Source organism: Martes martes (genome assembly GCF_963455335.1).
Source record: "Martes martes genome assembly, chromosome: 16".
NCBI classification, from domain to species: Eukaryota; Metazoa; Chordata; class Mammalia; order Carnivora; family Mustelidae; genus Martes; species Martes martes.
The window spans coordinates 16,199,502-16,217,271 of NC_137904.1; the positions used below are offsets into that span (position 1 = coordinate 16,199,502).

The window sequence follows — 17,770 nt, forward strand, 5'->3', positions numbered from 1 at the left end:
CAGAGTGGCTGACCCCCCGTGCCAGGACTGATGAGGGGGACGGCTACAAGGTCAGCGAGTCTAGACAAGAGAACGGCACTGTCGGGATCACACCTGAGCACTCAGAAACCAACCGATGGTTGGCGCCACACGTCATCTCCTTCTCTGTTCTGTAGGCCGGGTGAGTGCGAGGCCGTTCTCTCTGGATCTAGAGCTCTGGAACCACAGCAAGGGGAGGAACGGAGCTTGTGAATCGCCTCTCGGTCCACACCAGCCCCCACGAGGATGGTTTGACAGGGAAGTGTGAGCGTCCACGGCCAGGGGAGCAAACCACCTCTCTGGCCTGGGCCGGGACGGGCTGTGCCTGCCCTTGCCTCCCGGGCAGACAGGACTCTGTGGATTTCCACAGCCGCCCATTCCCCTCTGCTGACGCTCTTCTTTTAGATTTGTTCGAGCCCTCCCCAGCTCTCCCTCGCTCCCGTGGCCCCGGAAGTGGGTTTACCAGCGTCTGCTTGGTCCCTTAGCAGTGAATTCATAACCTCACTTGCAGAGAACACGCAAGTCCCTCTATCTCCAAGTCCTCTGAGGACAGATCCCCGCCCGCCGCCCAGTCCCCTTCACTCGACACTGGGGGCTCTCGCTGATCTCAGGATGCTGTCGCTGACCTGGTAGTTGGGGGCCCGCCCAGCAAGAAGAAGGCCTTTGGAGCCCCTTCCGCAGAAGCCAGCGGATCAGGCCCCTGCAGCGGTGTGACACGGCAATTTAAAAGGAAAATGAAGTGACTTGCCCATGGAGAGCTCTCTGGGAGATCGGATTCATTTAGACTTGCTTCTCATTGCTTTTCAGACCAGGCCTTCTCTTCCTATCTTTGCAAAATTGGACTAAAGGATTTCAAGCATCAGCTTAACTACTGAACCATGATTTTGCACGTCGCCGTTTGGTGTCACGGGGGACAAAAACCCAAACTCACACAGGTTTGTAGGTAAAAGCGGGACTTCACTGGCTGACAAAACTGAAAGGTGGAGAGGCAGTTCCCAGCGACCCACGGGGATGGTTCTGGAACCTCAGGGATGGCATCAGATACCCACCCGCCTTCTTCATCTCTGAGCTCAGATTCTTCTGTGTCAATGTACCCTCAGGGAAGGCTCCTGGTAGCCTCGGTCCACAAGCCATCAGCCCATCATAATCAGCAAAAAAAAAAAAAAAGCCCCTCTCTAATAGTCTAGCTAGGGTTACCAGTCTTTGCAGATACTGGGGACGTGCTTATACTAAAAAATTTTTGATCTGAAATGCAAATTCTGTACTTTGTCCGGCAACCTCAGTCCAGCACAGGTCCTCGGACCTGTTTGACCCACCTGGCCAGTTTGAACCACATACCATCCCAGACCCCAGTCACTGTGGTCAGGAGGATGGGTTACGCCAAGCGGCAGGCCAGGGTCACCCCCTTATCTTTGGAAAGGGGGCAGCATGGTCAGCCCTCTGAGTATCCACGCCCCAATAGCGGGTGGTGGGTCCCTTCCCAAATAACTGGGATGCCAACCCTAGAGGAAGGGGAATGAAGCCTGTACAAGTGAAAATAACCCATGTCCACACAGTGATCCGGAAAGTCCCAGACAACAGTGAAAAGTAAAAAACTCCACAGTGGCTTCATGGCACATCTTTTCACACCATTCTTTCCATACCACGCACACTCCTGTCTGGTTGGCCGAGCAGGTATTAGAATCCCTCCCTGCAGGAGTTTGCTACGGCTGCCATGACAATGCATCACAGACTGGGGAGCCTAAGCAACAGACGGCTATTTTCAGACTATAATTCTGGAGGCGGGAAGTCCAAGGTCAAGCTGTCGACAGGGCTGGTTTCTTCCAAGGCCTCCCTCTTGGCCTTGCGGATGGCCATCTTCTCGCCGTGTCTTCACGTGGTCCTCCTGCTGTGTGTGTTGTGTGTCTGTGTCCTAATCTCCGCTTCTTAGAAGGACGCAAGTCCTATCAGATTAGGACCCAACCTCATGGCCTCATTTTAACTTAATTACTTCTTTGAAGACCCTCGCTCCCAGTGAAAGGTGAAATAAAATGGAGTCACTTATGTCAAGGGGTTTTATAAAGGGAGCCAGGAGACCATTAAGGAGGTGGGCCTTACACACATCTTCACTGGGTAGAACTTTGGCACTGGGCCAGACCACGGATATCCCAAGGACTCTGCGTGAACACCTGCAGCGGGCTACGGTAACAGACTCTGGCTTAGTGATAGCCTTGGGAACCGATTACATCTCGCCAACATTTGCTTTCTGCCACCAACGCCAATCCGAATTCTTTGTAAATGACCTATGCAAGCATTCCCCTTTGTCTTTAGGAACCCAAGTCCTGTTCTCTCGTGGGACACAATTTGGGCTGCTACTGAAACCTGTGCCCCCCAAATTGCAATAGGGTCACGACTTCAACATAGGAATTGGCATGGGGATGCTATCTTCTCCTTCATTTATTATTATTTTTTTCCAGGTAAGGAATAGGGCAGTGAGGGTGGTCACGACTTGTCCCCAGTGGCCCAGGGCTGACTGAGCAGTGGAACTCACTAAGGAGCCATGTCTTCTGACTGGCCTTTTCCCCCAACACGTAGCCAGCCCTCCACTAGCCTGCTTGATCCCTTCCAGAAAAACACTGGGCAAATCCACCCTCCTGGGCTTGGCACTCAGCACAGGGCCAGGCGCCCAGCAGGTGATGTTCTTGAAATAAGCATTCCTTAGGAGGACTGAAACAGGAAAAAAAAAAAAAAATCCTTAAAGCATTTTAGGAGATTTAGCTAAAAGAAGAGGACAGGAGCACGTGCTCATGATTTGAAGTGATAAAGACTCCTTAGAACAGCAAAAATGATGAGGCCTATGGATGTGTAAATGAGCCTGGGGAAGACTAATCAGAGGATAAATTACAAAACAAAACAACAACAAAAAAAAAGACTGTAAAACAAGTATGAGGGAGAACAGTGAATATTTCAGTGTCTTTTGGTTCATAAGAAATTCATGAGCAATGTGTGTGGAAATTTTGTTGCTTTTGGTAGTGGGAAAGAATTGTAAATATGTATAATATGTAAATACCTTTTATAATAAAAGCCCATGAAGATAAATGAGGCTGTCTGCAGAAAAGCTGTGAGCTGTGTAAGATGCCAGAATTAACCATCATCACTAAGAAATTACCATAATGCTTACGGGGCACTGAAAGTTCTTCCCACTCTGGAAAGATAGGCATAAACACTAATCAGAAAATGCGCACAGACCCAGCGCCTCTTTCTTTCTCTTTCTTTCTTTCTTTCTTTTTCTTTCTTTCTCCGCCCCGCTCCGGCTCTCCATCTCTCTTTTTTTTTTTTTTTCAAGTGGGTAAGGCAGCTTTGGCGACCAGGCAGCAGAGATGGACCTATAGGGCTCAAGTGTGACCTCCTTCCGCCACCCATGACCTGCGCTGAAAGCGGACCCTAACCACCTCCAAGACGACCTCAAACTTTCTGACTGCCGTTCCCTTTTCCAGCTTATCTCTCAACTGGGGCAAAAGACCCTGCTGGCAAAGCACCCGGGATGGGAACCGGACCTCCCCTTCAAACAGCAAGGATTTCCCGCAGCCAGCAAGACCCCGCCCTTGACTGACCCCAAGACAATGATCCACCCGACCCGCACGCCCACCTGCACTGCCAGCAGAGCGCACACACGCATCCCTGTCCCTCATTTTCCTCATGTAAATCTGGAAGTATTTTCAGCACTTTGGAGACAGTCTTTGAGCAGCCGTCTGCGGTCTTCCCTGGTGTCCGCCTCCCTGAAATAAATTCCTTTCTTGTTTCCCCACCACTCCTCTCCCTGCCTTCGGAGTTTGTCAGCCGAGCAGTGACCAAATCTGGTCTGTTTGGGGCCCGCGGAGCCAGGTGCTCTGCGCCTCTGCGGCACTGCGATCTTGGCCAAGTCATCCAAACGCTCTGGGACCCGCTGCCCTCATCTGTGAAATGGGGACACCGCGCCTTCCTTCCTCGCGTTTTGGGGAGAACCTAATGGTAGAACTAGTAAGGCTCTAGGAGTGCCACCTCCTTACCCGGCGAGCGGCAGCCAGCGGCCACTCAGCACCTGGGGACCAGAGAAACCGGCGCAGGACAGGTCAGGTCCCGGGGAAGAGCTCGGCGGGTGGGCCCAGTCCCCGGCCAGGCACCCGCCCCTACGCCACGCCACGCTCAGCGCCTCGTCCCGCCCAGTCCCCCGCCTCCAAGCCATCGCCACGCCCTGTCCCCCGCCCCCCGCCCCGCTCTGCGCCGACGCCACGCCCCGCGCCAAGCCCCACCCCGAGCTGGCGGAGCCCATGGCGCCTACGGCGGGGCGCGGGGCCCCGGTCCTGTGGCGGGCCTGCAACTGGCTCATGGCCGCGTTCTTCGCGCTGGCGGCTTTGGTGCAGGTCAGCGCCCCGGCCCCGGGAGGCGGGAGGCGGGCGAGGGGCTCCGCGGGCTCTGCAGGGCGCGGGACTGAGAGCTCCGCCCCCGGCCTGGTGCGCGGTGTAGACTAACGGGGCGGGCCCTGTAAGCCGAGGACTGAGATTGGGGGTTACGCCCCGGGGCCCCGACCCAGTCCCCCGCCGAGAGGCAGTCGTGTCCACGTGACAGCCCGACCCCTCTGCCGTGCCACGTGCTGGGAGCCGGCGGAGCCTGGGATGGGCACCCAGCGCGGTTCCCGGCGAAGGCAAGGAAGCGGACGGAACCCGCTGTGGCGCCCGGACCCTCTCCGGTCTGCTCTGGGACCCCCTTAAGACTATAGGGAGGCCCCTACAGTACTTCAGTCAGCCTGTGCGGTTCTGTGCACAGTCGTGTGTGTGCTCAGCCAGAGCCCCCTCAACCGCTGTGACCTGCCAGACTAGGTCTTAGTCCCATTTTGTATCCTCGCTGCCTAGTGCACCTTCTGGCACAAAACACCTCACTGCGATGGATCCCAGAGCAGACCAAAGGGAGGGTGGGAGCACCACAGAATGACTAATGCCGCATGTTTTGGCATTCCAGGTCAATGATCCCGATGCAGAACTGTGGATGGTGAGTATAAGCTGCTTTCCAACGTTTCCAGGAAATGCCCAGCGACACAAAACACGGTTTTCTCTATTTGTTGCGCCTCCCTGCCTTATGTACATAAAAACTTAGAAACCAGATCATTTCCCTAAAATATCAGGGGAGAGGAATCAGTGGTGGGTAAGGTAAGGAGTGTAAGCATTCAGAACTTTCCATAGACATTAGGGGCCTTTCAGCAGTACTCCCTTTGAATAAAAATGGGCCAACCAAGGACACTTTTCTGAAGACACACAATAGACCTCCAAAGGTCAACTGAGCCATTCCTCATGAGTTTCTACCCAGAAACTCCAACAAACATTTGACCATGAAATGGCAGGCTTAGGGTGTGCGGTTCTTCTAATTCGGTTAGTTATGTTTATAAAAAGTAATTAAAGCCCATAAAATCTAAAGAATACATTTAACCAAGGTTCTGGTTGAGTTATTTGGAGGAGAGGGAGATCATTCCACACATTTTCTGAAATATGTGGATTTTGTCTGGTTTCTTTCAAAACAGATACATAAGACTGTGCAGTATCACCAATGAGATGATTTTCGGCTTCAGAATAATATTGACTATACAGATTAGCAACAAATGAAAGCATTTGGATCTGTAATGTAAAGTTCTGGTCAGTGTAGTGCAGTAGAACTCATTCTGACATTGCTTCTTGTCCAGACTCACATGCCCTTGCCCTGAATCAAATTGCCTATTCCTCAGCACTCTGGTCTATGTCCTGAGTTCCAAATATTATTTCCCTGCAGACAAGTCTCCAATACCCAGTTTAATGTTGAATTTCCAACACTGACTCCTCCAATGCTCCAGGGTCCTACAGCATCTTTCCCTCCTAAACTGCCACCTCCTCCTGACTCAGTCATTTCTGTCAACAGCAGAATCATCCCCAGGGTCATTCTCGCTCCAGACCACAGGCATCTCTAATGTCGCTCGGTTCCTTACCACCACCTTTGAGATCCTTTTAAAAAATAAAATGAAGTGGGGCGCCTGGGTGGCTCAGTGGGTTAAGCCTCTGCCTTTGGCTCAGGTCATGATCCCAGGGTCCTGGGATTGAGCCCCGCATCGGGCTCTCTGCTCGGCGGGGAGCCTGCTTCCTCCTCTCTCTCTCTCTCTGCCTGCCTCTCTGCCTACTTGTGTTCTGTCTGTCAAATAAATAAATAAAATCTTTAAAAAATAAAATAAAATAAAATGAAGAACAAAGCAATCCCGCAAAACCCAGTCTAGGTCTAGCTACTTATCTGTGAGGTATGCTTGTACTTGACCTCCCACTCCATGCTGAGGTGTCACAGCATGAATAATAATAGACACTGTGTCCCCACAGACATCCTCCCTCCTCGCCAGTTTAACCCTCTGTCACCTCCCACGTGGACTCCTGTAGTAGCTTCCTAATTCTTGGAGCTGCCTCTTTCCAGAATGGTCTTGGAAGCCCAATCCACCTATAATACTGTGCTTTGCCCCTAGAATTCCTGTATGTCATGACACTTTGAAGTCTGTCTCAAATGCTCTGTCCCTCAAAAAATCCCTCTACCTCTGTACCATAGGTTCCAACCGTCCTTCCTTTGAACCTTTTAATGCTAACACATTCTACTGTGTATTCGATTTGGTTCTGCACACGCCAACTCCTGGGAGAACAGGGACCACTTCTTCTGGGTGGTCCTCAGGCCACCTAACACTGAGCCTCCCTAGGGCAGCCCTCCTGTATTGACTCCTGAATGAAAGCATGCACAGATGAGCCAATAGAATGTAACAGGGCTTGGGGACTTGAGCCATGCCTGACTCATTTTCATGTCCCCTACTTCCATCTTGCTCATGAAGGATGCCTGTATCAGGATGCATATGGGAGCAAATAACAGAAAATCTGACTGGCATCAGGTTAGAATAGAGTATCTCACTTAACAAGAAGTCCAGAGACAGCTGCTTAATGCCGACAACATCATCAAAGACTTGGGCTTCCTGGGTTTCTTCTCTGCCACCTCCAGTGTGTGAGTGATATATCCCCTCATGTCTACAGAATGGCTGCTGCAGCTCCATACATCATGCCCAGACAAGAGCATCCCAAGTAGGAAGGAACAAGACAGGAGCAAAACAGTTTTTCCTCCTGAGCTTTCTCCCCTTTTATCAGGGAGGAAATGTTACCCAAAAAGCCCTTTAGACAGTGTGTGCATACCAGTATGGTTTATGGCCTAGGACCCATCCTGCTTGGTCAGTGTCTGCATATTGGCTGTTAAAATGTTCTGAGTATCAGCCTTGCCCCTGTAAGACTTCTTACATTTCATGGCTGGAGCATGATCACCCCTAGCTGAAGACACTGGGAAAAAATACTGGCTTTTTCAGTTTTTATAATGGCAGGTGGGTAAAGGAGAGAGACATTAAGAATGAATGCCATGGCAGGGGTGCCTGCCTGCCTCAGCGGGTAGAGGCTGTGACTCTTGATCTCAGGGTGTGAGTCTGAGCCCCAGGTTGGGTGTAGATATGACTTAATAAAGTCTTGGGATGCCTGGTGGCTTAGCCAGTTAAGCGTCTGCCTTAGGCCCCCACGTCATGAACCCAGGATCCTGGGATCCATCCCCCCATCAGGCACCTTGCTCTGCAGGGAACCTGCTTGTCCCTTGTCCGCACTGCCTGTCATTCCCCCTGCTTGTGCACACCCTCTCTCACACTTGCTCTCTCTCTGTTGCTCTCTCTCTCACAAATAAAATCTTAAAAATTAAAACAAAATCTTTATAAACAAAACAACAACAACAACAAAACAAATGCCATTGTACTCAAGAACTATATAGTGGATGAAACATTGTAAAATGATACTCTGGGTTTAAAAAAAATACACCAACATAAAAATAAAAGATCATTATAAGTGGGTTCTACTGAGTTCATTATTGAGTATGCTGTGTATTATTTTACCTTATATGCTAGAAACCATTATTTTCAGTCTCTTGGTCCTCAAAAAAATTTTATCTTATTTGAGATAGAGAAAAACATTTAGGGATTAACATGGCACAACTCCCATGAGAAACTACCGTTTAGTTCAAAGGGTTATTTTGTTCATGTGGTTATAACATAAAAGATATAAGAAGGTCTCAGATCCCTTAATTTGTTAATGACAGTTATCTGATACATTTGAGTACACACTTTTTTTTTTTTAATTTATTTATTTGACAGACAGATCACAAGTAGGCAGAGAGGCAGGCAGAGAGAGAAGGGAGGAAGCAGGCTCCCTGTTGAGCAGAGAGCCCGATGCGGGGCTCGATCCCAGGACGCTAGGATCATGACCTGAGCCGAAGGCAGCGGCTTTAACCCACTGAGCCACCCAGGTGCCCCTTGAGTACACACTTTTTAAAAATCTCTGCCAAACCTTTCTTACAGAGAGCACAGTTAAATGTTGTATGGTGTGTGTGTAACTTCTCTCTCTCTCTCTCTCTCTCTCTCTCTCCTTTCCCCCTCTTTCTCAGTGGCTAGTCATGAAGGTTTTCATTAGGAGAAAACTACCCCCTTCCTGCTCCAGCTGTGGTCCTCAGAACAACGGCAGCAGCGCCCCCTGGGAGCTTGTTAGAAAAGCAGAATTTGGGCCATACCCCAGACCTCTAGAATCAGATCTACATTTTAACAAGGTTTCCAGGCGATTCATATACACACTGAACTTTGGGATGCCCTTGTCTTACCCCCCACTAGCATGAACGCCTTCCTGTGAGAGATGACCAGACTTAGCAAATGTCAGTCCTGGCCCTCATTAGGACGGGAGCAGGAGAAATGGACACAGCGTCTGTAACCCAGAAGCCCTCTCTCCCTGGGGTCCAGACAGACGTGTTTCTGGGGTGAAAACCAATCACTTAACGTGTGCAGCTCTGACAGTTCCCAAATAAGGGAAGACGTCAGATGTGTGTGTCACTGTGGATACGGTGAAGCGGCTTCGTTTCTTGGAAACCCACCACGTCTCCTACTCTGTGTGCTCTCGACCCACCACACGCTCGCCATAGCAGGTCTGGCTGGAGCCCATCTGCCGAGCATGAGGCTTGAAAACGGCCTCTACGGGGCCCTTCTTCCCAACTCCAAAACAGCTTGTTGGCAGTTCCAGAATGAAGAGCCCAATCTAACCGAATGCAGACACTGTCGGTCAGTGAGTCTGGGGTCTCACCATCTTTCTGTGCTTCCTAGATCCCTCTGCACACCCCCCAGATCAGGCATACTTCTAACCCCTATCATCTCCCTCTTCGCTAATAGGTGGTGTACATGATACCCGCGCTGCTGAGCCTGCTTGTGGGACTTAATCCTCTTGTCACGGGTATGGACCCTGGATTCTGCACGGACACCGAGCAAATCCGATTTCTGACAATAAGGACAGGGTCCCGGGAGAAAAACGGGGCCCTCCAGGTCTCCTCATTGCTGATACCAAGAGGGACTAATTCTGTATTTAGATCACCCTCACCCATCTTCAGGCAAACTCCACAAGGACCTGTCACACCAAGACAGCCTTTTTAGCAGCTCAGAACCCGAGGTGACTTGTGCTGGAGTGGAACAGGGTTCTGCAGTGTAGCCTACGAGAGAGAAGGGCTCCGGTCACCACACTGATTTCTCACGCTAAGGGAAAATCAGCAGCAGAGCGCAGACTGTGTGTCTCTCTAGTCAGTGGCCATCAGGGTCCAATACCACTCCCAGGGACCACTTTCTTATTTTGAAGCCATTCAATATGTGCATATATGGCCTGCTACTTATTTAGGGAAACAGTTTATAATGTCCATACAAATGTCTAGGTTTTTCATTCGTCCCTTTTGCTCTCCCTAACCTCCCTCTGTATCGTCATAGGACATACAGCGATTTACTGCATGCTTTTATGTGTCTTCCCCTGCGAGGCTGTGAGCCTCTTAAAAGGGGGACCATGTCTAGCCCATCTTTTTTTGCCCAAGCCTCGCTGAAATACAGCCAGGAAGATGGTAGGTACTTAATACTTGCTGAACATGAATGAACGGCTATAAGAGGCTTTATCACATATTTTCCTGCTCCTTGGAATAAATATATATATATCTCCATCCCTCCATCCATCCATCCATCCATCCCAGGTGGGTATACAGGTTAAAAAAAAATTGCTTAAAATAGCTGGTTTGTACTACCTACAGGCTGCCTACCTCAATGCTGGGTGAAACATAGTGGCTTTGATTTTAACAGCCCTAAAAACTCTCAACAAACCTTAAGTTGGATAGTTTTATACCATAAAATGGTGTCTTGTAACCAAAAAAAGTACATTTTACATTGTGTGCTAATATTTTCTTATTACTAGGGACTGTCAGTCCTGACGGGTTACTCTCCGCTGTCAGGAAAAGAGCTCCCTGGCCAGTGGGCTGTCGGAGTTCTCAGGGCCTTCGATGTGGGGAAAACTCCTGTCCCCTGGATGCACGGGCTTAGTTCAGACTCCATTAGTTGCAGGCAAGGAAAAAACTCAACCGGGCTGTGAGCTACAAAGGAGATGTACTGGGACACTTGAGGGAGAAAGTCAGGGGTGGTGCTAGCTTCACACTCGGCTGGTGGCTCAGAACTTGAACTTCCCTGCACCTCGCAGCCCCGCCATGTGCCACTCTGACTTCAGTCCCGGGCCCCTAGATGGTAGCCCTGCAGCTCCAAGTTCACTTCTTCGTGACACTACACCCAACAGAAGATAGAACCTGCTTCCTAGATGGCTAAGCGAAAGTCTCAGAACTGAGCTGTGGGCCCTGATTTGTCATTTGCTCATTCGGAGCCAGATCACGCTTGCTAAAGGAATGAAATGCACTGACTGACCAAGCTAAGGTCCAAAGGTCTGGGACACATGGCCTGGGTGTGTGGATCCCCAAAGAAAATAAAAGGTAGTCGTCACAGAAAGGGGACACGTTGGGCAACCAAAACACTAAACATTCACCTAAGTTTATTGCTACTGCTTTAACCTCTGTGATGTCCCTCAACACAAAACTTAAAGAAACCTAGCTTTTTTTTTGAGGAGGCTCCACACCCAGCATAGGGCTTGAACTCCTGAACCAGAGATCAAGGGTCGCACACTCTGCTGAGCCAGCCAGACGCCACCCCAGCTTTTTCCGAAGGTTTACCTGAAAGCAGACTATGGCAGAGCAGGTACAAAGAAATCGTTTTTCTCTGCTTTGTGATTCCAGAATTAACAGCTCCAGAATCTCTGTTTTTAGGCAATTTTATTTGGAAGAGTGTCTCCGCAATACACATATTCTTTTGTATCGTGTGGGCTGTCGGCTTGGCGGGCCACCTCTGGCTTCACTCCCAACAGAGCATCTTGCATGAGGAAGAAGGCAGGTGAGCCGTGACTTTTGCTCCTTGGAAGGGGTGGGGTAGAAGGGAGAAATCCATTCCTCTGTAACCCCTCATCCGCACCACGATGACTCAGCTCCCCCAGCTACACCATGAGGAGCAGGGGAGGTATTACCTCCTTGATAAGCTGAAGAAGCAGGAAATGGACCAGGATTCACACCCAGCACCGTGTGCCACGTTCCGCAACCACAGCCAGAGGCAGTCAGCACACACGTTATGTTACTGTCTGGCAGTTGACCTTGGCTCCCTTACAATGAACGAGCAAGGACGCCATACAGTAATACTCCGTCCAGTCTCACGAGGTGAAAGCTCTGTCAGCACTCTGATTTAGTTGTGGTTCTGGCCAAAATCTCTACAAGTGTGATCAGCCAAATCAGAGGTCAGTATGTTACGTCCATCTCTGTCAGCCTTGCCCTGCTACGTCCCATGTCATCTCCTCCCTTTGTCAAGGCCATGTGTTCCTATTTAATCACCTCTTCCTTTGCTCCCTTCCATCTTTGACTCCCTGGCCTCATACATAGCCCCTTGTCCTTCCTGCCCATCCTACTGCTAACACTGAGATCTAGAGACGTGGAAGGTAACCAGCCCTGGTGACATGTTACTTTGTTACAGGCCCTAATCCTTGGGAAACTGGAGGGCAAATCAGGTTGGGTCTGCCCATGGGACCGTCAACCCAATGGGCTGAATCACCTCTACCACCTTGAGGCCCACAAGTTATAGTGGTACCAGGGCCAAATAGGACTTTTCTACTCTGTGTAAAAGGTGTGTGCTTTTAACACACACTTCTAGAAGCGTAGACCCACCCCCAAATCATTAGCCTGACTCATCTTACAAATCATCCCTCTCCCCTAAGATGTGACCCAGTCTTTTGCAGCAGGCGCTCCATTATTTATGGATCTGAGCTCATCCTGACCAACACAGAACACTCTAAAACAATGTAAAAATTGATGCCTGATAAATCTGGGGTAGTTTTCTTGGTTGTACTATACTCCTCCCAATGACCAGAAATAAGTGATTTATTTGTGTTCTCATTTTGTTGGTTTTTTTGTTGTTGTTATTCACTTAGAAGTTGGGGAACAGGGATGGTGTTCACATCTGTCTCATAAGATGAAACTTGTTTTCATATAAGGCTTTAAAGTATCTGAAAAAAAGGTAATTTTTGAGTCATGGCCAGACTTCAGAATATTCTATAGATACTGTGTATCTTAGGGGCAGGTCTTCCAATAATCAGCAGAAACTAGTGGTCATGGAGAGAATGGGAGGATAGGCGTCTCACTCATAGCTACTTCAAAAATCTGAAATGTGTGCTATTTTATAGGGAGCTGTTTGGTCTGCTGATTATCACAGTATGGATGGGCCTATGTCACAGTTCATCAAAGTAAGTTTTCAACTTATTAGCTAAAATCAGATGTCTTCAGTTGGTCAGATCAGAAAGGCAAGTCAAAGATAGCCTAACTGGAGAATTATACCTAATATTTAAGGGAAAAATAATGCCAACCTTTAACAAACACCTCCAGAGAACGGAAAAAGAAGAAACACTTTGCAATTCATGTTATAAGAACAGAATAATCTTGATACCAAGACTTGACAGGAACATTTTAAAAGGGGGAGGGAAAGCAAAGAAATTATGAGGCAGTCTCACTTATGACTATGGATTGAGAAATCCTAAACAAAGCATTAGGGAATCAAATCCAGCAATAGATAACCCAACCACCAAGTTGGGGTTTATTCTAGGAACACAGTTTAACATTCAAAAACCAACCAGTGTTTTCTACCACATTAACAGAAAATAATAAACTATCAGGAATAAACTAACAGGAAAAAATAAACTATCTTCTCAATCTATTCAGAAAGAGTGTTTGGTAAGATTCATCATCTGTTCACAAGCGCTGTTAGCAGGTGTAGAAAGGAACTGAACCTGGGAAATGGTGTCAGCACCAAAGCTTGAGACTCAGTGGTGAGCAGCTGAAAACTTTCCTTCTGAGATCAGGATCGAGAAAGGGTTAGCCCCCACTGCCACTTCTGCTCCACACTGCTCTAGCTAGGATCGTAGCCAGTCCAATAAGGCAAGAAAAAGAAATAAGAGGCACAACAATTGGAAAAGAAACATGTTCATTATCCACGGCTGACATGGTTGCATATGCCAAAAAATCAAACAGGGTATAAAAGTTACAGAGTGAGTGAGTTTAGCACGATTGCCACACACCAGGTGAATGTACTGAAACCAGCCGCATTTTTATCACCAAGTAACAGAAAATGATAAAAACAAAAAGTTAACCAGAGATAATAACATCAAGAAATCAACGCCCTAGGAATAAATCTAGAAATGGGTAAAATCTCTATAAATAAGACTGCAAGGGACGCCTGGGTGGCTCAGTTGGTTAAGCGGCTGCCTTCGGCTCAGGTCATGATCCCAGCATCCTGGGATGGAGTCCCACATCGGGCTCCTTGCTCCACAGGGAGCCTGCTTCTCCCTCTGCCACTCTGTGTGCCTGTGCTCACTCTCTCTCTCTCTGACAAATAAATAAATAAAATCTTTAAAAAAAAAAAAAAGACTGCAAGACATTGTGGGAGAAATTAAAGAAGATCTGAGTAAGTGAAAGGATAAACCTGTACTGGTAAAAGGATAAACTAATGGAAGACTAGACTCTAGGAACAGGTCCACACACAAGCAGACCCTTGACTTAGGACAGAGGGAACAGGGCAGGAACAGCAAAGAAAGGCAGACCTCCGAACACCGTGCTGGATCAACGGAAGCCCACAGGGACGAACTTCCCTAGCTCAGTTTCATAAATGTCAGTTCCAGGTGGATTACAGCTCTAAAGTGAGACGCAGAATGGGAAGGCTTTTGGAGAAGATAACCCCAAATCTCCAAGACCTTGGGGAGGAAAAGCTTTCTTAAACACGACACAGAAATCGTTAGGAAAAGATCAATTCTAACACTGCCCAATCAATCAGGGACTTCAGTTGCTCAAAAGACGTCATTGTGTGAGTGGGAAAAGCTATTTGCAACGCATCCAAACAACAAAGATTTGCACTAAGAAGGAAGATCTCCCGGGGGTGCCTGGGTGGCTCAGTCGATGGATTTTTATTGATAATAATTCCTGTGTGTCTTTATAGGAATCCAGTTGGTGGAAGAATTCAGTTGGCTACTGCCGTGGTAATCGCTCTCCTCCCATTCATCTCTTGGATCTACATCTACATAAACAAGGAGATGAGGTCCTCCTGGCCAGTTCACTGCAAGACAGTAATTTAAATGAAGTCAAGAGTCCTCTTCTTCAAATGAGTATTGTTAATCAATTGTTTATAGACATGGTTGTAAAGGGCCAATTTCCTACGAGTTTATTTCAGGTAATTTGAGCGAATATTAGAAGGGATTAAAAAAAATTCCTAAGAACTTTCCGAGGATGCCTGCCACACGGCACGGGGATTGCGTGGAACTGGGAAGAGACGGGGTCTGACATTCAGTCGTGTCAATGTAGCAGAAAAGGCAGAACAAAGGTTCAGAAATACGAATTCTAACTCAGCTTATCACTATCTAAATGACTTGGGCAAATATGGGCACCTCCTGGCGGATGTCTTCATCTGCAAAACAGGATTAAGGTCAGATCTCCTACTCACTCATGCAGTTGCAAGGATTAAACCAGAGAATATGAGAGCACTCCCAAAATACCAAGTGCTTATAAGGGGCAACCACTGATTAAAACAGAGCAAAGCAGGGTTTAGGTAATAGGATAGACACACAGGTTCAAGAAAGGGCTGTACCCCTGCACTGAACTCACTATATGGGACCAGCACCGTGCCATGAACTAAATGAGGATGCCAAATGAATGAGCGTGTCTTAGAAAGAAAGAAGGGGTAGGTAGAATAAAGGAATTTGGGACCAAAAGGAAAGAGGGAATATAAACTACACTGTAAATAAAAAATAAGACCAAAATCTATACACATTTTTTTTTTGAAATGAGTGTCAAAGGTAACCTTGAGGAGAAGACCACGTTGGAGCTGTACTCTCCAAAAAGTCGTAACCGGCAGGACCACAACCATGATATGCGCGCACGTGCGCGCGTGCACACACACACACACACACACAACACATGGGAGTGTCACAGTGGTGCAGACACCCACACAGAACATGGGAACATCACTATGGTGCTTACATATGACATAAGAACATAACGTGATAACATCACCGTAACATGTTGTACTGAGCACCTGAAATGTGGCCAGATTGAGGAAGTAAAATCTTCCTTTTTTCATTTTAATTTTAAAACATGTCAATTCAATTATTAGAAAACTTATAAATGTGTTTGGAACACTGAAGTGTGTTTGGAACTGGACATGCGAATCTACTTCTTTAACTGCAAGTTTTATACCTCAGTATAGATCAAGTATTTCCAGTGAGAATGTAGTATCAATGGATGGCTTATTAAGTATAAAATATATCCTGCATTTTAACAACATTGTACAAAAAGAATGTAAAATATTCTTATGTTGATTACATGCTGAAATGATATTTTCATAGATTTGACTTTAATATAAAATATATCATTAAAACTGTTATGTTTCTACTTACTTTATAAAATGTGACTGCTTTTAAATTACCTCTGCAGCTCATGTCATATTTTTGTTGGATGGTGATTGTTTTACATCTGCTAGCATCCACCTCTGGAGTCAAGATCCCATTCCACGAGATGTAGGAAATATTTCACTCAACTACCAACCATATATCGGGAGAGTGGAAATAAGTTAGGCCATTTGTCTATTTTTATAGCCTTTAATACGATATTAAGTATTCTATAAACATTTGCTAAAGGAGATATGTACGGTTTTTGTTTGTTTTACACAATGGCCACTGGACAGGCAAAGTTCTCTATTAAGGTTTAGATGAGGAAAAAGGAAAGAAAAATCTAGTGGATATTAAAGCAAGTAATGTGAAATTTATTTTAAGGGTCAGTCAAGTACAGATAAAAGACTCCATGTTCCGGGAACATTTAGCTTCCATGACACGGTTTGTACATCTGTTTTAATGTAACTACTAAAATCACACGTGAAAAAAATGGATTCACTTGCAAATTCTACTAGGATCTACCTATCCTCCAAGTAATGCGTGATTCTGTGCTTAAAAGACAGAAATGTTCCAATTTTTAAAAAAAGGAAAAAAAAGGGATGTTCAAAATATACTTTCATCTGCACCTCCGGAATCACACTATGAATTCTGTGATTCTACACAATTCTACACAATCCCTTTGCTACGTCGCAAGCACTACCTCCTGAAAGGGGTCTCTGTTACACAGATTGTTGCACACTCCAGCTCCCAACTGAATTCCGGTAACCTCGAGGTCTCTGTTATCCACGCCTCTGCCTTGCCACCCGTCTCTGTTCTTCCCTCTGGCACTCCTCTCTGTCAGCCTCTCCTTATCTGCTGCCAGGCCTGTGACACAGATCTAATCACAGCTTCGCCCGCAGAAACGATGGCTCCTTGCTGTCTGACAAGCCCAGTCCTAACTGTGGGCTCATCATTCAAGGCTCTTTACCACACAGGCCTGCTTCTTGCCACAACCGCAGGCCCCTTTCCATGATTCTTCAGAGTTAGCTGTCACTCCTAAATCCACATGCCCTTTAACCTCTGCTCACACTATTCTGCAGCCTGACGAAACCATTTTCCTCCTCCTTCAAGTCATCATTAATCCCGTTAAACTTAAACGCCCCCCACCACCCCCTCCACATTCCCAGGCCCTTCTCTACACATTTGGGATCTATGGATGGTCAGGTCGGTGAATGCAGGGAGCACGTGACAGTCGCCTCTCTGGTGGGCTGAATCACGACCCTCAAGGATATCCAGGCCCTGGTCCCCAGAACCGGGACCGTTACTTGCGTCACGAAACAGACTTCGCAGATACAATAAAGTTAAAGATCTTGAGACGGGGAGATGAGCCTGGAGGTAATCACAACTGTTCTGATAAAAGGCAGGCGGACGCAGACGGAGGTTTAAAGAGGCTGCCTTGCTGGTCTGCAGGCGGAGGAAGGGCGCTTGGGCCAGGAATGGGATGCAGGAAGCCCGCCCGAGGAGCTGGGAAGGGCTAGGAAGCAGATTCTGCCCTGGAGGCCCCAAAGGGGGGGACCACGCCTTGAGCTCAGCCCAGGGAAAACGGTTCAGACTTCTGGCTTTCAGAACTGTAAGAGAGCATGTAAGGGCTGTCTGAAAATACCAAAGTGATAGTCATTTGCCACAGCAGCCAGAGACCACGAACACACCTCTATTCCCCCAGGGCCTGGGCCCTCGGCAGGCACCAGGCACGCAGACGCTAACTAGTACTGCTTTCACCTCTCCGGATGTTTTTAGGCCCTGAATGAAACCTTTTCTACATTCCAACAGTCCCTTTGCTATCTAGTAGGTGTTGCCACAAATAAGCCTTAGCA

At 47.7% G+C, this 17,770-nt stretch overlaps 1 protein-coding gene across 1 annotated transcript; it reads left to right on the forward strand.

Annotated features, from left to right (window-relative positions):
- Positions 1-4,285: 4,285 nt before the first annotated feature.
- TMEM220 (transmembrane protein 220) lies at positions 4,286-15,951 on the forward strand. The gene is made up of 6 exons (XM_080827146.1): positions 4,286-4,400; positions 4,996-5,025; positions 9,266-9,326; positions 11,212-11,335; positions 12,669-12,728; positions 14,471-15,951. The coding sequence occupies exons 1-6, from the start codon at positions 4,308-4,310 to the stop codon at positions 14,604-14,606; spliced, it is 504 nt and encodes a 167-aa protein (XP_080683272.1). The 5' UTR covers positions 4,286-4,307; the 3' UTR covers positions 14,607-15,951.
- Positions 15,952-17,770: the final 1,819 nt, after the last annotated feature.

Bases quoted from the DNA above. Each gene is read 5' to 3' on its own strand.
- TMEM220 (XM_080827146.1), top strand. From the start codon at position 4,308: ATGGCGCCTACGGCGGGGCGCGGGGCCCCGGTCCTGTGGCGGGCCTGC. The intron at 4,401-4,995 runs GTCAGCGCCCCG...TTGGCATTCCAG, and splicing joins CGCTGGCGGCTTTGGTGCAG to GTCAATGATCCCGATGCAGA. The intron at 12,729-14,470 runs GTAAGTTTTCAA...GTGTCTTTATAG, and splicing joins CTATGTCACAGTTCATCAAA to GAATCCAGTTGGTGGAAGAA.